The sequence below is a fragment of the Erigeron canadensis genome, chromosome 2 (assembly GCF_010389155.1).
Source record: "Erigeron canadensis isolate Cc75 chromosome 2, C_canadensis_v1, whole genome shotgun sequence".
Lineage (NCBI taxonomy): Eukaryota > Viridiplantae > Streptophyta > Magnoliopsida > Asterales > Asteraceae > Erigeron > Erigeron canadensis.
In genome coordinates this window covers 43065585-43093163 of record NC_057762.1, presented here as the reverse complement: position 1 = coordinate 43093163, position 27579 = coordinate 43065585, and the positions used below count along the sequence as shown (strand labels likewise).

Sequence of the window (27579 nt, the reverse complement as noted above, 5' to 3'; positions counted from 1 at the left end):
CCGATTAATATTTTCAATTACTATTTTATTGCAGTATCTGTTTATACGATGAAATTTGGATTCTTCGGGCGAGTACGTGTGACTTTTTTTTTTTTTTTTACTTCTTGTTACTCATCTACCATTCTTTTTATAATGGAATATTTGATATATTATATTATTCTACAGTATTAAAGAATTCATTGTGTGACATACACATACTATTAACAGTTATAAATAGGCAAAAAGCAAGTCTCTAGCTAATTAAACAAATTAATATGGCAACAATAATAGTATTGCATAATTTGTTGATAGCAGTAATAGTGTGGTTGTTGTTTTTGGTATCAAATAATAATGTAGGTCATGCTTCATCATTATCCTCATCTTACTACTACTACTCTCGTCTTGAAAGCAGCGGTGGTGTTGACCTTGATCATCCTCATTATGTTGCTCCCACCGATGAACAACCACTGTCCAAAATCGCTATTCATAAGGCGGTTCTTGCTCTCCATGAATCAGCTTCCATTCGTGCTGACCAGTTCCTTTTGGGACTTAAGGTAGTAACTACGTACGTACTTATATAAAAAAAAAAAAAAATCTATAGACTGTAGCTAAATATATATACTTTTATTACTTTGTGTCTATAGAGAGAACATCCAAAAAGAGAGTCATTTTGATGAACCTACCCATAACAAAAAATTTACATGATTAAAAAAAATGCAGTGCAAAAGAGATACTCGTATATATATAACAATTTTTTTGAACTTTTTACCAGCATCCCACTTAACCTTCTCGATGGCTGGAGCCTGGAGGCTAGCCTATATCATATCATTGCCAGCATTGAGACCTTACTAATTTGTAAAAAAGGATAACCAACCATTGTCATTAAAATGCATGAACATTAACACAACCTTAAATTATAAGCATTATTTAAGTTCCTTTTATTTCTGGTGATATATATATAGGGTGAGGATACCGAATGGATCAACGTAGAGTTTGAGTACCCTGAAGCGACTAACGATGACTGGGTGGGAGTTTTTTCACCAGCCAACTTCAAGTAATGTTACTGTCTATTATTTCTATTAGACGTGTATATTATTATTATTATTATTGTAATGTATATCTATTATGTAATAGTCCGAGGTAGTCAAGTGTAACTTGTAATCTTATATATTCTTATCAATGAGAAGGGGAAACCCAAGCAATTAGTTATCTTACATTTCACATTAATTAATTTAGAATAACTACATTGATGCATCTAACATCTTTATGTATATTTTGTGCATAAATAATGTTTGTTACTAATCGATCAATTGAATATTTATACGACAGTGCATCATCGAATTGTGAACCTGAAAGCGGTGCCTGGCCAGAACCTCTATCCTTATGCACAGCCCCAATTAAGGTATGTTTATGATACCTTAATTAATTAGCTTGGAATCTTGAAAGAAATATATATGCAACTATTATTTAGTAATATATTTGTTCTACTAAGATTCAATTATATGAATGTTGTTTTTGTTGTTGTTACAGTACAAGTTTGCAAACCATTCCACTGCCAATAATTATGTTCAAACAGGAAAAGCTACACTGAACTTCCGGCTTATTAATCAACGTGCAGATTTTGCCTTTGCATTATTCACAGGCGGGATGGAAAATGTGCGTGAAGTGATCTTATTAAGATACAGTAGTATATATGATATTTGGACTTTGTTGATCCTGCATAAGTGCCTAATTATGTTTTCTTATTTACAGCCAAAAATAGTGGCTGTTTCAGATCCTATATCCTTTGCAAATCCAAAGGCCCCTCTATACCCTCGTCTTTCTCATGGGAAGGCTTGGGATGAGGTACATTGCTACTTGATCAATAAATGTGTCATGTATATGATGATGACGATGATGTTTTATGTTGGACGCTTGTGTAGATGGCGGTAACCTGGACTAGTGGCTACAACATTGATGAAGCAATTCCGCTGGTTGAGTGGGGTTGGAAGGGTCATCCCAAAAAACTTTCTCCAGCAGGAACATTAACCTTTACTCGTCACAGCATGTGTGGTATGATGTCATATTTTATACAATATAATGTATAAGACCATCTAATTTATATCAAGTCGTGGAAATATAACCTCAAAAATAAGCATGTATGTATTTTTATGGCCCTGCAGGTGCACCTGCACGTACAATTGGATGGCGTGATCCTGGATTTATCCACACTAGTTTCTTAAAAGAATTGTGGCCCAACACCATGTATATTGTAACCTAAAACTCTTTAGGAAATATTACTGGAGTACTATTTTCTCGACTTTTTTTTTTTTCTAACTTTCTGACTCAACAACATTTTTCCAGGTATGAATACAGACTGGGGCATCAGCTGTCCAATGGATCAACTGTTTGGAGTAAAACATATTCATTCAAATCATCTCCATATCCTGGACAGAACTCGGTGCAGCGAGTCATCATATTTGGTGACATGGGAAAGGTACTAACAGCAATAATATATTCAATAAAATTTCACTACATTGACAATCAATCTCATAACACTGTGTCTTTTAGGCAGAACGCGATGGGTCAAATGAGTATGCCAGTTATCAGCCCGGATCCTCATTACCACAGACCAATTAATAAGTGACCTTGACAACTATGATATAGTTTTCCATATAGGAGACTTGCCTTATGCAAATGGATATCTCTCACAATGGGATCAGTTCACAGAACAAGTTGCGCCCATTTCATCTGCAAAACCATATATGATTGCAAGGTTTGTAGCTCCAAGTATTAAGCTGTACTTTATATGTCTAGTTTGAAAGAAAGTTTAAATTAATAACCTACGTTTTTATTCTGCAGTGGCAACCATGAACGTGATTTTCCTAATTCTGGATCCTTTTATGAAACTCGTGATTCTGGCGGTGAGTGTGGTGTGCCCGCTGAGACCATGTACTATGTTCCTGCAGATAACAGGGCTAAGTTCTGGTAATATTACCATACTACATAACCATTTAACCTTTTATAGATTTTTTAAAAAAACTAATGCACGAACTCAAATTTCTATGCGTATTATATTTAGGTACTCAACAGATTATGGAATGTTTCATTTCTGCATAGCAGATTCGGAGCATGATTGGAGGGAGGGCTCAGAACAGTATGCATGGATAGAGAAATGTTTTGCATCGGTCGATAGGCAAAAACAACCATGGTTGATCTTTTCTGCTCATCGTGTTCTCGGTTATTCTTCAAACAGTTTGTTAGCCAATGAAGGTGCCTTTGAAGACCCCATGGGCCGAGCACATCTACAGAAGCTATGGCAGAAATACAAGGTGGACATTGCCTTCTACGGGCATGTCCATAATTATGAGAGAACCTGTCCTATATATCAAGTATTACTCTTCCTCTATCTTTATAAGTCACGACTCAAGAATTTTGATTCAAAGATTAAAATGCACATAACTTATTTTTCTTTCTTTTTTTGTGCTTGTGCAGAATCATTGTGTCAACTCGAAAATATCTCACTATGAAGGTACTGTAAACGGGACAATTCACGTTGTTGTTGGTGGAGGTGGGAGCCATTTTTCAGACTTCTCCGAGGTTAATACGTTTTGGAGTTTGTATAAAGACCAAGATTGGGGATTCGTTAAACTAACGGCGTTTAACCACTCTTCTCTTCTGTTTGAATACAAGAAGAGTAGCGATGGAGAGGTTTATGATAACTTCACAATCTCAAGGGACTATAGAGATGTCTTGGCTTGTGTTCATGATGGATGTGAAGCTACTACTTTGGCAACTTAATTATCTAAATGCTACATTCGCAAGTTTCAGCAACAGTCACCTAAATCCTTTATGAATTAGTTAATTTTTTCCCATACATAAAATGTGATTCGATTCACATGTATTGGGTGTTTCATGCTGAGATTTTGTATGCTAACTCTAAGTTTCCTCGTCACAGGTTGCATCTTGTGTTAATTATTAGAGGTAAGACTTGCCTTGTACTTATGGGAAAATCAACTTTGTAGGTGTTGTCATTTGTATGTAATTCAGACTTATTAGTGCTAAATAATGAAGTTTCTACCTAGCTCATCTGTGTATATTAGTTTTTCATTGTGTCGATCTCATTCTAAACCATAGGAAATACGAGTAATCGGTATCTTAATTATAATAGAATTAAACCATAAACTACAAGCATGTAGTATATAACTTTGTGGAAGAAAACTAATTATACCACGCTTGATGATCGAGTTTAGACCGGAAACCATCATAACAGTGGTATGTATGTTAAAAAAATACCATAATAATTAAGGCTAGCTAGCTATAATCTTGTGGAGTTGTGGGCTAATTCACCATATTGTTTTTGATGAAACCCTATTGAGCATGATCACGTAAAATGGATAAGCACAGTCCTAACTTAAAAGTAGACTCTTAAATGGATAAGCACAGGCAATACAGGTTTTAAGGTCTGATTCATTAAAATTCCTTGAGCATGATCACGTAAAATGATTCACACGTATAATTTGAAGTAGCTAGCTAGGCATATATATATGGTTCCTAAGTGCATTTTTAGCCCTTAAAGTTATAGAACATATAACCACCATAAGTTCTTGAAAGATATGAGACACCCTGAAAACTATTCCCTAGTTTTAGTTAACACTAGAGTTTTTCTACAAATTGATAAAGCAAGACAGTGTGACTTTTTTTCTATAATAACCCATTTTGGATGGAGGCACAGTTGGTTGCTTATATATTTTCACAAATAAATTTTGATATTTTTTTTATGGTAATATATATCTACGTCAAAATGTCTCTAGCTAGAGTCATCTAAGGCCACTTTTGAAATAAAACTTTAGTCCCGTTTATATTAAACTGTTGCTTGAATTACGAATGTGTGAATTATGAACTGGCTATATCTTCTCTCTATATGAAAAATAGGCTAGCTAGCACATCACAAATCTTTAGTGTGGTTATTTTTGGCTCTACAGGTCCACCTGCACAAGTGCGGATAAAGTTGAATGGCGTGATCCTGGTTTTATCCACACTAGTTTCTTAAAGCAATGGTGGTCCACTATCAATCTATTTCAGTATCATGTATGTTTTCGGTTTTTATATTTTTAAAATAACTAGATGTCTAGATGATGTATGTGTATGTATGAATTATCACTTCATATAACAAATACTTAAATATTTTGATGTTTTTTATTATACTCCCTACTAGACAAATTTCCGAGCAATACAGCGGTGTGATGGCGATGGTTGTTGGCAGTGATGGCGGCGACGGGTGGTGGTGACGGCGATGGTGTTGTTGTTATTAATATAAAAGTAGTTTATGTAAAAGTGGTTGTGTAGTATTTTGATAGTTTTTTTTTATATATTTTATTTTGATAGTTGAAGGATGTATGCTGCAAATGTATTATAAGTATGGATATTTAAATAAATGAATAAAGTAAGGCTCCATTCTTGAGTTTTATTTTGATGAGATAAGAAAAAAAAGGGTAAGAAACTTTTAGTTTTTGTATTCTTGAGTTTTTGTTTTAAAAGAAAAGGAAGGGAAAGAAAGGGGAAAAAAAAAGGTGTTTTGATCCCAAAACTTTCCTACCAATTTTAGCAAGATTTGGAAAGAAAAGTGGTGAAGTTATTATTATACCCCTCAAACTTATGGTTTTAATTACTACAAGGCTATAAATGTAAAATTGTATCTTTTTATCTTTTCTTTTCATTCACTTCTAACTCAAGAATACATTCAACTCTCAACTTTCTTTCATTTTCTTTCAACTCAGGAATGTCTTTTTTTTATGTAATTTTCAATCATTTCTTCTCCTATCCAATCTTTTTATTTCTTTTCTTTTAATAAAAACTCGAGAATACAGTGTTGAAGGAGTGGTTTGAGTTTATAAAAAAACAAATTTGAGAAATTTAGTGAGAATAAATGTTTTATAAAATAGTTTAGATTTAAATTTAGATTGTTTAGATTAGATTATTACAAACCAACACCCATTTTAAACAAATTATTAAGCATTTTTTTAAAAATATATTTAAAACACCGGCTAATCACCCCTTGCACAATCATGATATAAATAATTAATACTATGTCGAAAGAGTCCAGAGATTGACTAGGTTGTTTCCGAAATCATTGGCCGGTTATTAGATTGTCAAAGATTCTCCTACTACTAGTAGTGTAGTAGTGTGTACGTGAAACTAAACAACAAACAACAAATGTTGACACAATCCCAATCGAATACTCCGGATTACTCAAACAAAACAAAACTTATATCTATCTATCTGACTTTTCCAAGCTCGAAACAGAATATCTCTTTGGAATCTTCTCAAATCATAAAATCATACGTTCAAAACTAGTTAAACCCAAATAAAACTCTCATTAAATTCATTCTTGTATGTCGTTACTGAAATTGCCACAATGAAAATGTTGTATAAACTTGCAATATTCTCATTTTTATTTGTTGTTTTAGGATCAGCCCATTTAGTTATAGGTGATGATGATGGTGACCAAATAATCACAGAACAGCCATTGTCCAAGATTGCAATTCATAAGGCTGTGTTTGCTTTTCATGATGGTGCTTCCATTCAAGCTTATCCAAAACTTCTTGGACTCAAGGTATTATATTATATAACTTACATTATAAATGGCTTTTGTATGAGGTTCTAACAAAGTTCCTTTTTTTTTTAATCATAATATTTATGTATTGATTTTTTTATTTGGGTATGTATCCAAGTTGGTATATCAGAGCATCTAGATTGGTGACAGTGGAATAACCCGGTTATTACTGTCATATCAGCACCACATTGTCATGACACTGTACTTTGACCATCCTAAATACATTAACATGTATTAAATTTCTGACTAATGCTAGTTGACTTTTCATTTGTTATAGGGTGAGGATGTTGAATGGGTGACAGTAGAGATTAAGCATCCGAAACCAGCTAATGATGATTGGATTGGAGTGTTTTCCCCTGCTAATTTTAAGTAAGTGCCCGGGGTTCAGTTATATTTCCAAAGTGATTGTGTAAATGTAGAGTTTAACTGTTAAATAAAAGAAGTTTAAATAATGCAGTGCATCAACTTGTTACTATGAGAATGATTCTAAGCAACAGGCTCCATACATATGCTCTTCTCCTGTTAAGGTGATTCGACTACTAGAGCTTTGATTCTAACAATTTTTGTCATATTTTTGAAAATATTAATTTTATTAGAATGTCTTCTTTCACAGTACACATTTGCAAATTACTCAAATGCGCGCTATGCAAAAACAGGGAAAAATACTTTAAAGTTTCAGATAATCAATCAACGAGCTGATTTTTCCTTTGCCTTGTTTTCTGGTGGATTATCAGATGTATGTATCGACAAAGCAGTTTTGAGTTAAATTTGAATGTTTGATGTGTTCAGCATCATATTTTGGTTCATATTCACAATTCTTCTTGTGTTTTCTTCTTTGCAGCCAAAATTGGTGGCATATTCTAACTTCATATCATTTGTAAATCCCAAAGCACCACTTTACCCACGTCTCGCTCTAGGAAAATCTTGGAATGAGGTATGTTTTGTAAATATATTTTTATTTCAATCCTGAAATTTCTGTCTTATATCTAAATAACTACTTTATAGTTGAATTGATTATGTATCTGCTGGCTGTTAATGCAGATGACTGTGACTTGGACAAGTGGCTACAACATAGACGAAGCAACTCCTTTTGTAGCGTGGGGACTTAAGAGTCAACAGTCTAAGCAATCTCCATTTGCAGTGAAGGGTCAACGCCCTTTGCTATCTCCTGCAGGAACACTGACATATCATCAAAATAGCATGTGTGGTATGTTCCTCTTCATCATCACCTCTTTTTAGATATTCATATAATCAAATGAAACTACGGATACATAATATTCTTTCTATTAAAAATTTGTATTAGCATTTTAAGAAGGTAGGGACTTCAAATTGGAATTAACATGAGAATATGTAATCATTTTAGGTAGATTTTCGATTTTAGGTTATGATTATTCGATAAATTAAAAGGTCAAGAATTTCTGCAGATTCACCAGCAAGGACAGTTGGCTGGCGTGATCCTGGTTTCATACATACGAGTTTTTTAAAGGATTTGTGGCCAAATACCAAGTAAATGTCTAGATTCATTGATACTTCAGGACTATTTCTGCATGATCAACTAAAATCAAACTTCATTCACAAATTGCAAATTGCAGGTATTTTTACAGAATGGGACATATATTACTTAATGGCACGTACATTTGGGCCAAAAAGACATATACGTTTGTGTCACCCCCTTTCCCTGGACAGGAATCATTACAACGTGTTGTTATATTTGGTGACTTGGGGAAGGTAAAAAACTAAGATTGCCACTTTTTGTTTGCCGAGTATGATAATTACGTCAAATCATATTCATTTGCTAAATTCAGGCAGAACGTGATGGCTCCAATGAGTACAATAATTATCAACCTGGTTCTCTTAATACCACTGACCAGCTCATCGCTGACATTGACAACATTGACGCTGTATTCCACATAGGAGATATAGTGTATTCAAATGGATATATTTCACAATGGGACCAGTTCACGTCACAAGTGGAACCCATTGCATCAGTTGTGCCTTATATGCTGGCAAGGTTGCTTTGATGAAGTCATCTTAACGGTCTGTTTAATTTTCATTTCTTGTGTTTTCTATCATTTGTTGACATTCTGTGTGATATTATCTTGCAGTGGTAATCATGAACGTGACTGTCCTGGAAGCGGATCTTTTTATGATGGTAATGATTCAGGTGGCGAATGTGGTGTCCCTGCAGAGACTACGTTCTATGTCCCAGCGGAAAACAGAGCTAAATTCTGGTAACAATCAATACATCTAAATAACGGTTGTAAAATGGGTGGTCCGGGTCAAACTGGTAGTTTTATGTTTACGGACGTGCCAGTTGTGTGTGTCCAAAATATTCGTTGTCCACTCTAACTTTTTGTTAAAGATTGGTGTGGCGAACTCTTATGATAATCTACTATATTTTTTTGACCCATCTGATCAGAAGTAAAGGGTTGATATTGCGACCTCTACTTCCGATGAAATCCCAAGCACTTATCAGTCCCTTAACATTAGAGATAGTGTTCTTTAAACAAAATGGTAATTTGTTCATTTTGTAGGTATTCGACAGATTATGGCATGTTTCATTTCTGCATAGCTGACACTGAGCATGACTGGAGGGAAGGCACCGAACAATATAAGTTCATTGAAAAATGCCTTGCATCGGTAGACAGGAAAAAACAACCATGGCTTATCTTTGCTGGTCACCGTGTACTTGGTTACTCTTCTGACAAATATTATGCAGCAGAGGGCTCCTTTGCTGAGCCCATGGGGCGAGAGAGTTTGCAAAAGCTCTGGCAGAGATACAAGGTGGACATTGCCTTTTATGGTCATGTTCATAACTACGAAAGATCTTGTCCAATTTATGAGGTAACAATACTCAATATCGGAGGGTTTTTCCCCCGAAACTTAGATTATTTAGTTAAACATATGCTCCTTCAGATTTTGGCTAATCACTTGATACCAACATCTAGACGCAAACCAAAGTTACATATTTGCCTAATTACCCCTTTCTTTTAGCCTGGTCTTGAGAGATTTATAAGTTCATCTTACAAACGTCTCTTTTTTGGCATTTTGATTATCTGAATACTACTACAACTTCAAATTGCAGAAACACATTATTATTACCATAGATATTTAGTTCTAGTTATCCAATATCACATAATCGCTATCAAACTGCACATCCATACCCTTATACATAAGATATACATCTTATTTTGGTTTATAATATTGTGTTCCTGGTGATGGTGTAGAATCACTGCGTGAACTCTGAGAAGTCTCACTATTCTGGCACGGTGAATGGGACAATCCATGTTGTGGTGGGTGGAGCAGGTGCCCATCTGTCGGAATTCACTGAAATTAATACTACTTGGAGTCTTTATAAGGATCATGATTTTGGGTTTGTGAAGATGACTGCATTTAACCACTCGTCACTCCTATTTGAATACAAGAAGAGCAATGATGGAAAGGTGTATGATTCCTTCACCATCTCAAGAGACTACAGAGATGTGTTAGCCTGTGTACATGATGGGTGTGAGGCTACCACTTTAGCATCTTAAATGTCGGTAAAATATTCTTGTGCATCTCGTATGGTACAACAGTTTGCATTGTTTGTTCTTTTGTCCCCTGATCAATGCCAAAATAATGCGGGGAAAAAAAAAAGCAAGTTTATGGTGCCTTATAATTTGCATTATATCTTTGTTTCACCTTGTTGAGATTCTTGGGAGAATCATGTCAGTTATGTATTTCTTTGATACGGCATATGAACTTTGAACATAAGTATACATACATTAATGATGAATAAAGCCCACAAAAAGGGGACTGACAAGCAGTATAGAAAAATGAAACCTGATTCAACAATGAAACCTGATTCAACAAGCGACAGGCATCACCAATTTAAGCAGTGCCACCTATATATCTATATATTTATATTTGTAGTTTGGAATCTGTTCCACAGTGTTGGCAACGATTCTGTATATTATGTGACTTGTAGGAAAACAACAGATAAGAAACTGGTTCCATCAACAAATTGGTTGTATTGTAATCACAAGTTAATGAAGTACAAAAACTGCTAATATACAGATGTACTTTGCCAAAACAAAGATTACATGTACTTGCTCAAAAACAAACATATGAACATAAATATAGTAGTCAAGTGGCCTTAAATAGGCTTGCTACACAGTTGTTCTATTCTATTACAAAATAACAAACGAGTACCCACCTCTCACCTTAGTTCCATAAAATAAGTTACAATCCATATTTTTTTCTGGATCTACAAAATCCAAAATCAGCCACAATCCATCTCTCTTTTGAGAATCTACATAAAGGGACTAATCTTCCAGCAGGGCATGCACAAGCCAACCATGGGTTCAACAGTTGTAGTCCTGTGGAAACAATGTGCTTATTGACAAGCCATGGGAGGGGTGAGTCAAACCTTCACGGTTCATGGGGTATGAATATTAAAATCTCTTTGACGTTATTGACATCAGATCATCAAACCATCCATTTCCAACTCATCCGTGCTGCTATCTTGTTCATTTGATGTACCCATAGATGCAAACAGATGTTCTATTTGTAGAGGAGAATGGCGAACCATATATTGGAATACAATCTGGGGATACAAAATATACATAGGTTAATTTGAGGAACCTCAAAACTTTCAATGAGGATTTACTGTGAACTTTTATTGTCTCCTACGGTCTATATGTTCTATTTTGGTTTACCATGAGCAGTTATACATGATTACAAAGCTGATTACTTAGTTTCAATAAACCAATTGTTATGTGAAATTGTGAAAATTAATGCAGAGAGATATTTGGGATACTCAGGCCTTTAGATTCGTACATACCTTAGAGTAACTATCTGCAAAAGCACGTGCACGGTGGACCTTTCCTACATACTGTAGATTAGCCTTCTCCAGCTTCCCATCCACAAATGTTAACCCACCCTCATTAACAGCAAAACGTAGGAGGTTTCCTGAATTCAACCCTGTCTGCAAAATCAGCCAACCCAAGTGAATACACAATAAGGATATGAGTTTGTCTAATTAACTCAAAATCATCTATATGTGAATTGTCTTCTTCTAAGATATAATACACAAACCTCTTGTATGAAAGTTGCATTCAAGCATCCAAGTACAACAGGAGGATCATCAGAGGTAACCAGTTGTCCATTATCTTGTAGCTCCAAAACCACCTATTCATTTATAAACATAAAAGAAAAGTCGTCACTAATCATGGAATAAAAAAGAAGTTTTGACGGAACTTCTAAAGATGTCTATGGAACTGTAACTTATGTGTAAAGAACCAGTTATCCTTATTCATAAATCTACAGCAAATTTTCTAGGCCTAGAAAATTTGCAAGGGTTCCTGTTCTAAAATGTTCCATATAAATTGCAAGTAGTTTCTAAGCATACGACTACCTGTCAAAATTCACCCTACTTTGTCATTATCAAAGTGTTCTAAGCATTTGATTAAGGAAAACACAACTAATGGCCCATCAAACTGTTGCAAACTTATAGGACCCACGGAGTATGAATAACCAAGAAAAACTCCAAAATAAGTAAGAACTGCAACCGCTCCTCCTTAATTTTATTTCATGAAACTAGCATGAATTCTTACATAGACACTGCCCTCAATACACGTCCAAAGGGAAAAACACTTGAGAAAATTCAATATTTACCAAGAATAATAGATGGAAAGATTTGGAAAATATGGTTTATGATAATGTGAAAAGTTATTAAGATCATCTAGCTCTTTAGACTGATCCATTGGTTCATAACAAAACCTCTAAAGGATCCATAATAGAAGCACCTATTCATGTTCAATTTCTACAAGAAAATAAAAAAATAAAATGTGCTTAACGTAAAACCCACATGCATGCAAAGATAAATGCCAGAGCATGAGTACCTGTTGTTGATTTGGAACCTGTCCTTTGTTATCCGTATCAATGACATACTGACTACACATCTGATCCTTCCAGACAAGAGCCAATGGTGTATTTCCTGTTTGATAATGTGCATGCCTGCAATAAATAGAAAATCAGCATCCAAATTTGAATAATCAGTGAAACCAGATTACAATAACCTAAAAACATTTATATTGCCAGTTAAGTACCCACAAAAAAAAAGAAGCATAAACATTCAACGCTCTGATTTAAACACAACAGTAAAGATCAAATATATACACTAAGAATCTTACTTGTTATAAAACAACAGCCCATCTTTCACATACGGTACCGACCCTGTATAAGCTGTTTGGAGTCCCTCTTGATCACAATTATCAACAGACAAGAGACTAAATCTGTATCTATGGTAGGTAGATGGCTCCTCACAAGCCCCTGACTCAATGAGCTTGCTGTTCATCCAGAAAAATCTAAACTCGGCAGTGCATTCATAAAATGAGATCCCTGCCCAGCACACCATGTCTATAACATAATACGTTTGATCCAACTGTAAAAAATAGACACAAAATCATCATATGATCACAACACAATATAACAATTAACAAAATAGCTGCAACGAAACCACAGTTTCATACTCCGTAACCATACAATACCTCGTGAAAGATGCAATCAAGTATACAATAAGAATGAGCAGACCGGGAACCTTCTTTAGTTTTTGCACCGTTAGGTAAAGAAGATGGAAAACGATGCAATTGGGAACCATTGCGTAGTCTGCTGACAGTCGTGCCATTTGAGGAAACAACAAAACATCGTTTTCCAGATGGCCTTGCAAACACATACCTGCAAAGTTTCATTCATAATGAGAGAAAGAACCAAAGTTTCAAACTTTCAACCCTGTTAAAATCACAAATCCCTGTAAGTACCTTCAAGCGTATCTATAATAAAGCAGATGCCCACCCCTATTTTAAGATTTTAACGGTAGCAATAAAAAAGTGGCGAGCCTCTGTTTCATGCTCAAAATAAAAGCAATGTGATTTGGGTTCATTCTTTTATCAACATTTGATTGTGCCTGCTCATCATTCTTTACCTCTATGGCTCTATCACAACCCCCCCTGACCACTGGCCCAAATAAGCACCAAAAAACGTCACCGCCCACCAAAAAAGCCAGCCACTTTGCATCATTATTTAGCCCTAATTACACATCTCGACTGTCTACTCTATCAGTCTCCCGATTTCGGGAAACTTTAATATAAGCGATGCAGGCATGAATACACAATAGTAGAGGAGGGGCAGTAAAATATATCCTAATTTTAACTGGTTTACTAACTAAATCAAAAAGATAAATAAATAATTGAAAACAATGAAATAGAATTATACGGAAACCCTAACCAGTCATGATTAAGGCGATCAGGAACATCAATCATCCATTCAGGGAGCATGAGTTGACTAGCGTACCACCGGCGAGCTTCATAGCCTTTGAGTTTAGCCGCTTGACGGATATCCATATCGGTAACATCTCGGACATCCGATTCGGGTTCTTCGACTATAGGTTCAGGGTGTGATTCGGGTTCAGGGACTGATTCAGGTTCGGATTGGTGGTTCGGGAAGGATAGGATGGAAGAAGCGAGACGGCGGGCTTGGAGTTGAGCATGGGTTCGGTTTTCGGCTTGGCGTTGTAAAGAAAGTTCGCGGCGTTTTTGTTGGTCGGAGATTGCTGCCCGTTTGAACGGACGTCGTATCTCATGTGGCGCCATTGGTAATGGCTAGCTGATTAATTTTGGGGGTTTTAAGCCTTCTTTTTAAATAAAAATAATAAAACCTTCTACGGAGGGGCTTGATACGAAAGTATATCACTGCATTCTCGACATTTTTATAAAACAAAAGAAAGGAGAACATTGGATAGGGAAAGAAAGGATAGAAAATTATATTAGAAAAAAACATTCTTGGGTCGAAAGGAAAATAAAGGGAAAAAAAAACTCCAGCACCCCCTTTCCACCACCTACCGCCCTGAACAACCCTTAATCATAATCAATATATATAGAGAGAGAGCGTAGTAAATAATATATCTATACACAGTACCATATTCACCACATACCTTCAAAACCAAGTAGTCCCAATTCATAAATCCAAAACCTAATACCTTTATTCCCAAAATAAAACCTTTCAATCAAGAACTCATCGTTGAAAATATGTAGAAAATTTTGTTATTCAGACCTAATGCCTGAAGATTGAAGCAAGAGTATATTTTGGAGAAATTTTGTGATTGTGTGTGTGAGATGCTGGTTGAGGAGACACTCATAGAATTCTTTCCATCCAAATCAGGCCAATAATGGCTGGAAAATTTTTGGATGAAAAAACCCTACCTTTTCTTTCCCTGCACTTTCTTTTCTTTTGAGAAAAAAATCTCAAGAATACAAAAAGGTAAAATTTTTTATCTTTTCTTTTCTTTCCCTTCAAGAAAAAAACTTAAGAACGCAGTGTAATAGTCGGTGCAATCTCAAGTTCTCAACGACAAAACTTAAGTTGCAAAACAATTTTGAAAAATGCTAACACTCCATTGAGTTTTTTTTTTTAACATGATAAGAAAGGAAATGGTAAGAAACTCATTCAAATCTTTATTCTTGAGTTTATTTTATAAAAAAAAAAGATAAGAGATGATAGGAAAAAATAAGTGTTTTAAGACCAAAAATTTTCTTGACAATTTGACATAATTTGGCTAGAAAGGGAATGATATATATATTATATATTTTATATATATATATATATCTATTACTCTAATAAAAGAGTAGTTATCCAAGCATGATAAGCCATCTCTTTTAACTTAAAGCTCTCTTTAAAATTTGACACATAGGATTTATCCTATGTGTAATTTTGATATTTTTTACAATTATATATATAAACCCAATAAATATAACAACGTATACAAAATTAATAAGAGAAATCAAGTACAAAAATAAATCCCTTTCATAAAAGTGTGACTACGTTATTTTTAAGGTTTATTTATTGTTATTTTCCTTTCACTTTAAATCCAAAGCAGCAATAGTTATTTAATTTTTATCTATCAAAATTTTAAAATTTAAATATACCTAATTTTAATCGGTCAAATATTACCTTAAATATATTTTAAATTTGCCAAATATTTCTCAACAAACATGATGGAGTACAATGTGAAATGATATATGCAAATAAGTTTCTACAACGGACACCAAGATTTAATGAAAATGAAAGCGAATTAAGAGGTTGATTAATAATAAGAGTTGTTATTAACAATACCTTATAAATAATTATGTAAACTTATAAAAACTCGCGCATCGCGCGGGTCAAGTACCTAGTATATATATATAATTACTACTTCAGCCTTCATTTTACATCTAATATTTCTTTCAAAAATGCTATATTTGTAAAATTATATCTTTTTTTCTTTTCCTTTCTTTCCAATAAAACTCAAGAATATAATTAACTCTTTCTTTTCTTTCCATTTTTTTCATTTTTTATTAAACTCAATAATGCATTATATCTATACACTTTCTTTCTCTCTCCTCTCCTATCCAATCTTATCGATTTTCTTTCAATTATAAACTCAAAAATGTAGTGTAAATGAAGTTCTCAAGAATTCACTTAAAAACAAAAAATTTATACAATTTTATATCAAAAGTTCACTCTTAATAAAAATTGTATAACTATTTAATGTAACTTAACAAAAGCCTTGAAAATGTTAACTTAACAAAAGCCTTGAAAATGTTATTTAGCGATATTAAGTTGTGGTTTTTTACACAATAAATAAAATATTAAATCGGACTTATGGTAATAAAAACACATAGTTCTTCTATAAAATATTAGTCTTTTTAACACGGTGATATACAAGCATATTTATAAAACTAATATCATTTTTATAAAAAAAGACGAGTTTCAAAGTTGTTTGACAACAACTTATATATTAATTATCGTGGTTCCACTTTATTAAATGTTGCAAACTTTATCATTCTTTGATTTTACTCGGCCAAAATATAGACCACAAACTTTATCATCATTTTAAATTTACCTCGCCAAGATATAGATAAATTATATAAACTTGTCTTGAAGTTAGATCAACTATTAGAATTAGATGTATCGAAATCAAAGTTGAATATAAAATATCATCATCAATTCTAGATATATAATCGGTGTTCTTCGATTTTATTGCGCCATAAAACACAACAAGAATGAATCCTTTTTTTTGACAAGTGAATTTTACCTTAGACGCATATAATGCGTGTTAATCGCACAACGAAAGGGTCTCGCATTAAGCGGATCTTAAATAGCCTTTCTCACCATACTACCTATTTTATTGAAAAATACCGTCAAGGGGAACCTACCAAGGCTCAAACTCGAGACCTTGGAGTAAACTCCCCCGGGGCCCCGCATAACAAGTTTAGTGAAGCACCCGGCCTGATTAAATCATGACTTGAACCTAAACTTACAAAATTTAATAACAAAAAGGTTTATTATTATACCTTTCAGATACTTTCAAATATTCAAAAAAATTTAGAAATCACGTCCATAGTTGGAATCCAAAAGTTTGGATATCCAACTTTTATGGATAAAAGAATTGTATTTTCAAATAACGAGATCGAATACAAAGAGTTTCGAATACCTTACTGAAAAACTATCTTTAATATTAAAAAACAATGGATAAAATTTGGCATCAAAGGTTAATCATTAGGGAAAAAATTTTCACCTAATAAACACATAAATACATACATAATTATACATTAATTAAAGTTTAAAAGGCAGAAGGAAAGCACATTTGAAGTTCAAATTCTAAGGGTGATGGCATTGAGGAGTGGTTACGGTAGTGAGTGGTGGGATGACTCACTTGCACACCGCCGTCGACACCTAACCACACGGGGGTGGAGTGATTTGAGTGGTGGAAGCACGCGAATGAAAAAGTGACTAGTGCAACTATCGAGGGAGGAACGACTATTTTGACCATTCTAATCTAACTTTTTTTTTTTGTTTTTTCTTTCCAGATTTTCTTTATATATATATATACTAGGTTTTTTACCCGCACGATGTGCAGCTATTTAAAACGATCATTCAACAAAATTTTGGCCAATATTGTGTATTTCGTAGATATATAAATAAAAATAAAAAACAATGTTTGAATTATCGGTATCTATATTTGGTTCTAACGAAACTTTAAATTAATATTTAAAGATTTTTTATTTTTAAGATTGCATACATTTTGTATAGTTAAAATAAATCTATAGTAACTTGTTTATTTTGTTAATCTTCAAATTTATATTGAATTTATTTTTAAATCTTTTCATTGAACTTAAAAGTTAATTAAGGTATTGTATTCTCGTATTTTAAATCATGTTTAATGTACATGAAGAATAAATGTGTCTCGAAACTTGTTTTGGTAATTTTAAATAAAACTCTTTAAATTAATAAATTATTAACCATTAAGTGACTGAATTGATAAATGACTGAATGGATATATAACGTTTGTAGTATGAATTAAGTCAATACAATTGTTTTTTTTGTTTATTAAGTCAAAAAACAAACACGTCTAATGACTTAATGAATTATGTATCTTTGATTAAGTCATGACTGTGTATATTAAGTCCAAAACAAATGCCACCTAAGTTTGTAAATGTTGTTTGTAACTATATCATTTCTCAATTCTATAAACAACATAAAAACGAAAAATTATTATGTTAGTTTCTTTATAATTTTATAATTTAATTAAACAATAGTTGTCAAAGAAAACAATGTCAAATATCTTCCCAAGAAAACAATGTCAAATATCTTCCCAAGTTCCATGTATATCAGTATAAAGGATATACATTATCCTTCACATTCTATACCATCATCAAAAATATCGATACCTGTATGATTGAATAATTGTAAAGTCTAGACACAAAGAAATTTTACAAATAAACGATAATACAAAATTAAATTAGAATGGAAAAAAATATTTGCTACTTGTCAACTCGTTTTTTAATTGGCACAAAAACTTGCTTTTTGACTCTTGAGATTTTACCCCAATCATATAAAAAGAGATGAAACTTTGAAAAAGAAAATTATCATTCGAAACAAGGTTTGAAATCATATTAAATTAACTATATAATTGTAAAAAGAACAATAAAAAGTTATCTAAATATCAACCATTATTGCAGATTTTTATTTTTTTTTAATAAATAGCCAAACTTGTTAGTGAAAAATATATCTTAATGAATCTAAATGTGTAATGTATGGATTAGATATAATCACATTAAAGTTGAAACCAAATTTTGGTGAATATCAAAAAGTCATAAATAATAAACTAAAATACGTAAAATATAATTCCAATGAAAATATAAGGATTTCAAATTTGGTTAAAGAATACTTAATTAATAAGTTTGCTTAACAGTTTATTTTCACTTTTTTATATATATATTTTCTATATTTTATTTTTATTTTTATTTATTTGTTTTATATAAATATAAGATAAAATATTATAAAAAAGTATGAAGATATCACATAGGATAAATCCTATGTGTCAATATTTTAACATAGCTTTAGTTTAGAAGAGTGCTTGGATTTGCTCGGTTAACTACTGTTTTAATAATTATATATATATATACTACATATAGTACACACAAAATTCAACACACACATACAATCAACACACACATTTTTTAAAATGGCAAACAACCAAAATATGACTCTTTGAGATGCTAAAAATGCGATACAAACTCACTTGAATAACGACGACAGACATTGATCTGCCGTAAACAATGTCATTCAGAGCATATTTGAGAACAAGACGGCTTACCAAGCCGAAATCGACCGAATTGAAGCTCCCAATCGGGTTCGTACTGCTGCCGCAAATGAGTATGTTGTATATCTTCGACAGAAGATCGATTGGCTGAATCAAGATATTTTTCAGCTTACCACCGCCTCTACGACGTTGACAGTCACTCTAAACCACATGGTATTCTGGCAAAGCAGTGTCAATGGTGGTCGGTATGTAATTATCATACTGACCCGGGGGAGGAATACGTATCTCCTCAACCTGGCAACGCTGCCGAGTCTCCTGAACCATATCGGTACATTAATCGCAACGATGACGACAATACGGTGGACTCAGACTATCCAGAGTGTTGGTATTATGTAATGTTTTTTTTTTTTTTAGTATTATGTAACAATTTTTTAATGTTTTTTTTAGTATTATGTAAGTTTTTTTATGTTTTTTTTTTCATTATGTAAGGTATTTTAATGTATTTAATGAATTATGTAATGTTTTTTTATGTTTAACGGAATTTGGTTTTTTTAAATAAAAATAAAATTGTAGTGCGTGGTGGATGAGTGATAAAAATGCCAACAAATTTTGGGTGGGGTGAGATGTGAGTGAGTGATGGTTTTGAGGTAGTATAAGGACATAAGATGATTGGTTGGAAGTTAGCGGTGAGTGAATAATGAGCGTACCGGATGCCAAAACACTAAGCTTGAGATTCAAATCGAGAACCAACCGAGTAAAAGCTAGCTTGACCCGAAACTCATATCTTTTCAACTTCGGTAAACCCGGGCCATTTAGCGAAATATTTAATTCGGTTAGTTTGTTTGGGTTGGCAGACCAACTTCCACCAAAAAACAAACTAGGACGGATTTTTCTATGCTCTGTTAGCTCAACACTTTACAAATTGATATCACAAAAAGATCTCTCCATAATCGGCATTCTTCAGAAATTGCAGCTCATTCTGAATACAAACGAACAGGTAAGTTTCCAATAATGGACATTACTTTGTCAGCTTATCGCAACACATCATCATTAGTCGAAAACAGCCCACAATTTTCTCAAGAAAGACATTTGCTTTCTGGGTCTTATTTGGTAAATTTAAGGAAACACAAACCACATGCTTATGGACTCACTTGTTCTTTTGTTGAACAAGGATTACACCCAAAACCCAAACCAAAAAAAAGTAATTATGATGTAATAAAGAAAGATACCCATATCGAAGAATCTCGAAAGATTAATGGGTCTAGCTCAGGACTATGTGGGCAGATTGAAAAATTAGTACTTTGTAAGAAATATAAAGATGCACTTGAAATATTTGAATTCTTGGAAATGGAGTGTGAGTATGATGTTCATGTTGGTAAAAGTACTTATGATGCTTTAATCGATGCTTGTATTAGTTTGAAATCGATACGAGGGGTTAAAAGGGTGTTTGGGTATATGATTAATAGTGGGTTTGAGCCGGATTTATATTTACGGAATAGGATATTGTTGATGCATGTGAAATGTGGGATGATGATTGATGCGCGGATGTTGTTTGAGGAAATGCCTGAGAGAAATCTGGTTTCTTGGAATACGATATTGGCTGGGCTTGTGGATTGTGGGGATTTTGGTGATGCGTTTAGGTTGTTTTTGATTATGTGGGAGGAGGAATCGGAGGCGAGTTCAAGGACGTTTGCTACGATGATGCGTGCGTCTGCTGGAATGGAGATGATATATCCAGGACGGCAGTTACATGCTTGTGCTATAAAAATGGATGTAAGTCAAGACATATTTGTGTCGTGTGCACTAATTGATATGTATAGCAAGTGTGGAAGTATTGAGGATGCTCAATGTGTTTTCGATGTGATGCCTGAGAAAACAACTGTTGGTTGGAATTCGATAATTGCAGGCTATGCCCTTCATGGTTATAGCGAGGAGGCTTTGGATCTCTATTATGAGATGCAAGATTCTGGTGTTAAAATGGATCATTTCACTTTCTCGATGATAGTGAGAGTGTGTACAAGATTAGCTTCATTAGAACATGCCAAACAAGCACATGCTGGGCTTGTACGTCATGGTTTTGGGCAAGACATAGTTGCCAACACTGCACTTGTTGACTTTTATAGCAAATGGGGAAGAATTGAAGATGCACGCAATTTGTTTGAGAAAATGCTTCATAAGAATGTTATATCATGGAACGCCTTAATTGCTGGATATGGTAATCATGGCCGTGGAACTGAAGCCTTAGAATTGTTCAATCGAATGATTAATGAAAGAATGATCCCAAATCATGTCACCTTTCTTGCTGTTTTATCAGCTTGTAGCTATTCGGGTTTATCAGATCAAGGGTGGGAGATATTTGAATCAATGGGCACTGACTTTAAGGTAAAGCCACGAGCCATGCATTATGCATGTATGATCGAGTTATTAGGCCGTGAAGGCCTCTTAGATGAAGCTTTTGCTTTGATCCGAGATGCACCATTCAAGCCTACAGTCAATATGTGGGCTGCGTTGCTGACAGCTTGTCGGGTCAACAAGAATCTGGAGCTCGGGAAGTTTGCAGCTGAAAAAATATATGGGATGGAGCCTGAAAAGCTTAGTAATTATGTTGTTCTTTTAAACATATACAACAGTTGTGGAAAGCGTGAAGAAGCTGCTTCTGTTTTCCATACTCTTAAGAAGAAAGGTTTGAGGATGTTGCCTGCATGTACCTGGATAGATGTCAAGAAACAGCAATTTATGTTCCTGTCTGGCGATAGATCGAAATCCCATGTTCATATTGTCAGGAATTTGAAGAAATTAATGTTGGAGATCGGTAATCATGGCTATGTTCCAAAGATAAGCTCTTTGCTTCCTGATGTGGATGAACGGGAAGAACAGATGTCACTGTATCATAGTGAGAAGCTTGCAGTTTCTTATGGGCTGATTAACACAGCAAATTCAACTCCGTTGCATCTTGTGCAGAGTCATCGGATTTGTGATGACTGCCATCTGGCACTAAAGTTGATTGCTAAAACAACAGAACGAGTGATTGTTGTGAGAGATGCTAGTAGGTTTCATCGCTTTGAAGATGGGAAATGTTCTTGTGGTGATTATTGGTGAATGAGATTCCAAGCTCCTGCTATGATTTCTTTCACATGTATTTATATAACAATATTATACAATGTTGTATACCCCAATGTTAGGAATTGTAGTCAGTTTGTTTTGTAGTTCATAATTACCAGTAAATAGCAATCCATGAGCAGTTGTAATTTTATATGTAGTTGCTGGATGATTTCGCACCTTTAGGTATGTCTGCGGTTGTTGTTTCAAAGATGTGTCTGTGAAAATGTCCGTAGTTATAAAGTGTAGAATAAGAGACATGACAAGTTTTGGTGCATCGTGATATTTGCATTTTGATTAAAAATTGGAGTTACATCATGGTTAGTACTACAAATGATTTGAATGTGTTTACCAAACTGTAGTTATGTATTATATGCAACTCTTAGCTAGATGTTCTGAAAAGCATGAATATTTTGCTCCTGATTTTCTTCCCTTTTGCTGGAAAATGATACCCCAAGCTCGCCACAATTTTATTGCACACACTTTTTGTGTCCATTTTAAAAGCAGGTATGAGGTTAAGCAGTTTATGTTACATTATAAATATTTCCTGGGTCCCTGATAAAGCCCACATGTAAGTTTTAAATCAGTTCCATTTTTGTTCAATCAAATGAAATAGAACCTACAAATGCTTTAGTTTATTTTAACCATTTATTACTTGGATCTTGTTAATTTTTCTTATCGAGTACGCATACCTGACCCTGCTTGATAAATTGTCAACAATGAATAATCTCTTCAAGTTGCTCGTGTTGTTAGTTTTGACTTCTGCAGTATTGAGGGGTTGTCATGCTTCATCTGACTCTCATCTCAATACAACTGATCATGACCACCATCCTCAAGATACCACCAATGAGAAACCACTGACGAAGATAGTGCTTCACAAAGCTGCTATTTCTCTCCAGGAATCCGCCTGTGTTATAGTTAACTCCCTAATTGTTGGGCATAAGGTAAAACAAGGGTGTATTTCATATTTACCTGTGACTTTAACCTGTTGCTAAACATTATAGTTATTATTGTTTCTTTAGTATTTTAATGTATTCATCTCTATATCCAGACCCAATCTCTTTGTTTAATTATCTCAAATTCTCAACTTAATGACCAATTGTCAGGGTGATAATACTGAAGGGATCAACGTGCAGCTTCATTCGACAGAACCAAGTAATGGTGACTGGGTTGGAGTTTTCTCACCAGCAAACATCAAGTATTAGTTTATCCATTAATTAATACCTCAGCCACAACGTATTTTACCTTTATATTAGCAATTTCTCTCCATGTTTGACTTGGAATTAGTCATACCATGCATACATACTTTTTCTATAGATGTGGCAACAATGGGGAGTTGGGCAACATGGTAAAACAGATTAGGGTCAAAATGAGTAAATCTTGGTATGGGTCAAAGCGGTTTGGTACACTTTGGGTGACTCTTGCCCTGCATGACCCTGTTTCCTTTCAAGCTTCTTTTTTTTTTCTTTTATATTACTTGTTCAACCTGTTATAGATAGAACTTAACCTAGACTGACCACATGGATTGAAACTTCCACCTCTAATTGTTTTTGCAAGTTTGCTTCCACTCAGAGATATTTTGTTCTCAACAATTGAATGAATGTTGCAGTGCATCAGATTGTTCCTCTGAATTTGGTGACTTAGTAGACAGTCCATCCATATGCACACCCCCAATACAGGTAAAATGGTAATATTTAGGATTCTTCTAGCTACAGAAAATATATATATTTTCTTCTAACTTAAATTGCATTACCTGAAATAGTACATGTTTGCAAACCATTCCAACCCTGATTATACAACAACAGGAAGAGCTTCACTAAACTTCCAGATTATCAATCAGCGTGCAGATTTCTCCTTTGCACTTTTTACTGGTGGATTGGACAATGTAAGTTTTCTTAGTACATGAGCTCTTGAATTGTTGATCATACTACAGTCTCACTTACCAGTTTTATTTACTTCTTTTTTGTATCCACAGCCAAATTTGGTAGCCTGTTCTTGTCCTATATCATTTATGAACCCAAAAGCTCCACTTTATCCACGACTTGCTCAAGGGAAATCTTGGGATACGGTAAACATCTACTTGATGTAAAAATATTCATGCTTTACAAAATGGTAAAGATATTTTACTTTGTAATATTCATATGTAACTGAAGTCCCATATAATACAGTGGTAGGTTAGTATAATCTTTTCTGTTATGTTACTTGTTGTCTTCTAAATGGTAAGATTATCAGATGGTTGTGACATGGACAAGTGGCTACGACATTGATGAAGCCACCCCATTTATTGAATGGGGTTGGAAGGGGCAACACTCAGATCTTTCTCCTGCAGGAACGTTGACTTTTTCTCGCCGTAGCATGTGTGGTATGATGTCACGTTATCGTAATATAAGCAGTAGTAAAAGTATGCATACATACATAGAATTATTACAAGATTTGGGTCCTAACTTTAATCATGCTGATACCATCCCACAACTTAATCTCCTCTGCAGGTCCACCTGCAAGTACTGTTGGATGGCGTGATCCTGGTTTTATACACACTAGTTTTCTAAGAGAGTTATGGCCTAACACCATGTACAACTACAGGATGGGCCATAGGTTGGTGAATGGATCTATAATTTGGAGTAAAATGTATTCTTTCAAATCATCTCCATATCCTGGACAGGTCTCATTACAGCGTGTTATTATATTTGGAGACATGGGAAAGGTAATTGGTGGATATTTAATCCAAAATTCTCTCTTACATAAATTAAGATATAGGTGTATAAAATGACAATACAAACCGATTCAGATGATTTTTTTTTCAGGCAGAACGTGATGGCTCAAATGAATATAATAATCATCAGCCGGGATCACTCATTACTGCAGACCATTTAATAAGTGAACTTGATAGCTTTGATATAGTATTCCATATTGGTAATTTAGCATATGCAAAAGGATTTATCTCACAGTGGGACCAATTCACATCCCAGGTTGAACCTATTGCATCAACAAAGCCTTATATGGTTGCGAGGTTTGGTTTTAAACTGACTTTATGGTCATTTCTAAATTATGTTGTGGACCGAAAGCTTACTTCTAATCCTGCAGTGGCAACAATGATCGAGATTTTCCCAATTCTGGATCCTTCTATTTATCTTCTGATTCAGGTGGTGAGTGTGGTGTGCCTGCAGAGACCATGTTCTATGTTCCTGCAAAGAACAGAGCCAAATCTTGGTAAAGTATATAATTTTTCTTATTTATCTTATTTTAAATGCTACATTAATGCATGATCATCAAAATTTTGGTTACAGGTATTCAACAGATTATGGCATGTTTCACTTCTGTATAGCAGATTCAGAACATGATTGGAGGAAGGGTTCGGAACAGTTTGCATGGATAGAAGAATGTTTTGCATCAGTAGACAGACAAAAACAGCCATGGCTGATCTTTGCTGCTAATCGTGTTCTTGGCTATTCTTCTAGTAGTCAGTATGCTATGGAAGGTTCCTTTGAAGAACCTATGGGAAGGGAAAACTTGCAGAAATTGTGGCAGAAATACAAGGTGGACATTGCATTTTATGGGCATGTCCATAGTTATGAAAGGACTTGTCCTGTATACGAGGTAATACTTTTCTTTATTCTTTCAAAATACTGACTAAATGTGGTGAAATGGGAGGGTCAGGCAGGTTGGGTAATGGATCAATATGTGGTTGGATCAACCAGATTGAGACTAATTTTGCAAAGCTGGTTATTTTAGTAAGATTAGAATCACTTAAATTGAAGCAGATATTAAAATGATTTTCCAATGCTGATTATGTTATATAATGAGAAGTAGTTGACCCAAATGATAAAGCTGATTATTGGGACATCAAGCGTCCATATTTGGATAATTAGTTCCAAAACGTTAATCCAAACACCCGCTTTGGCTCATATCGACTTATTGATTATTATTACATCCTTGTAACTATATATTCATTACTGTGATCATGTTATAGAATCAATGTGTCAACAAAGAAAGATATAAGTATTCCGGTACAGTGAAGGGGACGATCCATGTTGTAGTTGGTGGAGGAGGGAGTAAACTGTCAAAATTTAGTGAAATTAATCCCGGATGGAGTCTCTTCAGAGATTATGATTGGGGGTTTGTTAAACTTACAGCATTTAACCACTCGTCGCTTCTGTTTGAGTACACGAAGAGTAAGAATGGACATGTTTATGATAACTTTACGATCTCAAGGGACTACAAAGATGTGTTAGCATGTGTACATGATGGTTGTGAAGCTTCCACTTTGGCACCCTGATCAACTGACAAACACGATGGTTGTAGAACGTCAACTCGATAAATGCTTATATGCAGAAGAGGGAAATAACATGTATATTATGTAACATGATGAGTGATTGATACTTAATAGGAAAATTTGTTGTATCACAAGGTTTAGTCAATGCATGACAACAAGACTTTACTACATTTTTCATATATCACTAGGTCTCACAGATTATCATTTACTAACAGTTCCATTTCTTTGATAGTTGTATCATCTTTTTCACTTTTATAGTTGTACTGTGCTAGTACATAACTTTAGCCCTGCCTAGACAAAAGTTCGAATAACAAATTTGCATTTTCAACCCAACAACTATTCAAAAGTTGTACTGTTGTAATAACGCTTATTATGTCACACCATATTAAAAAAGTGGTCAGCTGAGTACCTTAACTAAACCAATCTTTTCACTGGTATGGCTATGCTGATTTTTAATGATCTATATCTATAATACTCTATTTTTAATACTGGTTGGGGTATACTTGACAGTCCTAAAATTCTCCTCTTTTAGTCTAATCCTCCATCTTTATTAATACTCTATTTTTTTAATATTTTATTTAATTTAATAAATGGCCGACCTTATTATTAATTAAAAAATCTTTTTATCTTTAAAAGTCTCCCAAAAATTATTTATCTATATGTACACCCTAGAAAAAACCCTCACATATTCTCAACAACAAAAAAAAAAAACCACGATCAACTACCAAAAGTGTTTTTTTTTATTTATATACTATAATTCTTACGGCAAAAATCATCATTATTATTATCTCTTTTAATTTACTAAACATTTAATTATTATGTTATTGTTATTATTATCTCTTTTAATTTAGTTTGTTTCCAATTATAGGTTCGTTATGCCTTCTTCTTCAAAAAAAAAATAAAAATAAGACCACATTAGTTCATCTTGAAGAACTTTAAGCCAATACATGTTAATCATCATCCATGACTCCGTGTTGTGCATGTATGGACTATTTCGGAGTGGAACAACCC

At 34.1% G+C, this 27579-nt stretch overlaps 4 protein-coding genes and 1 pseudogene across 4 annotated transcripts; 4 read left to right on the top strand and 1 right to left on the bottom strand.

Annotated features, from left to right (window-relative positions):
- Window positions 1-254: 254 nt before the first annotated feature.
- Window positions 255-4033, top strand: LOC122588312 (annotated as a pseudogene).
- A 2166-nt stretch (window positions 4034-6199) lies between these two features.
- Window positions 6200-10309, top strand: LOC122586869 (probable inactive purple acid phosphatase 27). Its single transcript, XM_043758882.1, has 12 exons — window positions 6200-6574; window positions 6852-6943; window positions 7032-7101; window positions 7188-7310; window positions 7416-7508; window positions 7616-7781; window positions 7999-8080; window positions 8167-8302; window positions 8380-8585; window positions 8680-8805; window positions 9109-9418; window positions 9802-10309. Exons 1-12 carry the CDS (start codon window positions 6377-6379, stop codon window positions 10105-10107), a joined length of 1908 nt encoding a protein of 635 aa, XP_043614817.1. The 5' UTR covers window positions 6200-6376; the 3' UTR covers window positions 10108-10309.
- A 350-nt stretch (window positions 10310-10659) lies between these two features.
- On the bottom strand, window positions 10660-14243 carry LOC122586870 (snurportin-1). Its single transcript, XM_043758883.1, has 7 exons — window positions 13841-14243; window positions 13105-13291; window positions 12748-12998; window positions 12457-12571; window positions 11651-11743; window positions 11397-11540; window positions 10660-11159 (listed from the first exon to the last, which is right to left on the bottom strand). Exons 1-7 carry the CDS (start codon window positions 14203-14205, stop codon window positions 11034-11036), a joined length of 1281 nt encoding a protein of 426 aa, XP_043614818.1. The 5' UTR covers window positions 14206-14243; the 3' UTR covers window positions 10660-11033.
- Window positions 14244-20056: 5813 nt separating this feature from the next.
- Window positions 20057-22455, top strand: LOC122589157 (pentatricopeptide repeat-containing protein At5g50390, chloroplastic). The gene has a single exon (XM_043761405.1). It carries the CDS (start codon window positions 20208-20210, stop codon window positions 22293-22295), a length of 2088 nt encoding a protein of 695 aa, XP_043617340.1. The 5' UTR covers window positions 20057-20207; the 3' UTR covers window positions 22296-22455.
- A 559-nt stretch (window positions 22456-23014) lies between these two features.
- LOC122588311 (probable inactive purple acid phosphatase 27) lies at window positions 23015-26757 on the top strand. Its single transcript, XM_043760425.1, has 11 exons — window positions 23015-23239; window positions 23402-23493; window positions 23905-23974; window positions 24058-24180; window positions 24271-24363; window positions 24528-24657; window positions 24785-24999; window positions 25100-25305; window positions 25380-25505; window positions 25583-25892; window positions 26266-26757. The coding sequence occupies exons 1-11, from the start codon at window positions 23015-23017 to the stop codon at window positions 26569-26571; spliced, it is 1896 nt and encodes a 631-aa protein (XP_043616360.1). The 3' UTR covers window positions 26572-26757.
- Window positions 26758-27579: the final 822 nt, after the last annotated feature.

Bases quoted from the DNA above. Each gene is read 5' to 3' on its own strand.
- LOC122586869 (XM_043758882.1), top strand. From the start codon at position 6,377: ATGAAAATGTTGTATAAACTTGCAATATTCTCATTTTTATTTGTTGTT. The intron at 7,509-7,615 runs GTATGTTTTGTA...CTGTTAATGCAG, and splicing joins TAGGAAAATCTTGGAATGAG to ATGACTGTGACTTGGACAAG. The intron at 8,303-8,379 runs GTAAAAAACTAA...TGCTAAATTCAG, and splicing joins TATTTGGTGACTTGGGGAAG to GCAGAACGTGATGGCTCCAA.
- LOC122586870 (XM_043758883.1), bottom strand. From the start codon at position 14,205: ATGGCGCCACATGAGATACGACGTCCGTTCAAACGGGCAGCAATCTCC. The intron at 12,999-13,104 runs GTATTGTATGGT...TATTTTTTACAG, and splicing joins TTGATTGCATCTTTCACGAG to TTGGATCAAACGTATTATGT. The intron at 11,541-11,650 runs GTTTGTGTATTA...CTGATTTTGCAG, and splicing joins ATGCAACTTTCATACAAGAG to ACAGGGTTGAATTCAGGAAA.
- LOC122588311 (XM_043760425.1), top strand. From the start codon at position 23,015: ATGAATAATCTCTTCAAGTTGCTCGTGTTGTTAGTTTTGACTTCTGCA. The intron at 23,240-23,401 runs GTAAAACAAGGG...ACCAATTGTCAG, and splicing joins CCCTAATTGTTGGGCATAAG to GGTGATAATACTGAAGGGAT. The intron at 25,506-25,582 runs GTAAAGTATATA...TTTTGGTTACAG, and splicing joins AAGAACAGAGCCAAATCTTG to GTATTCAACAGATTATGGCA.
- LOC122589157 (XM_043761405.1), top strand. From the start codon at position 20,208: ATGGACATTACTTTGTCAGCTTATCGCAACACATCATCATTAGTCGAA.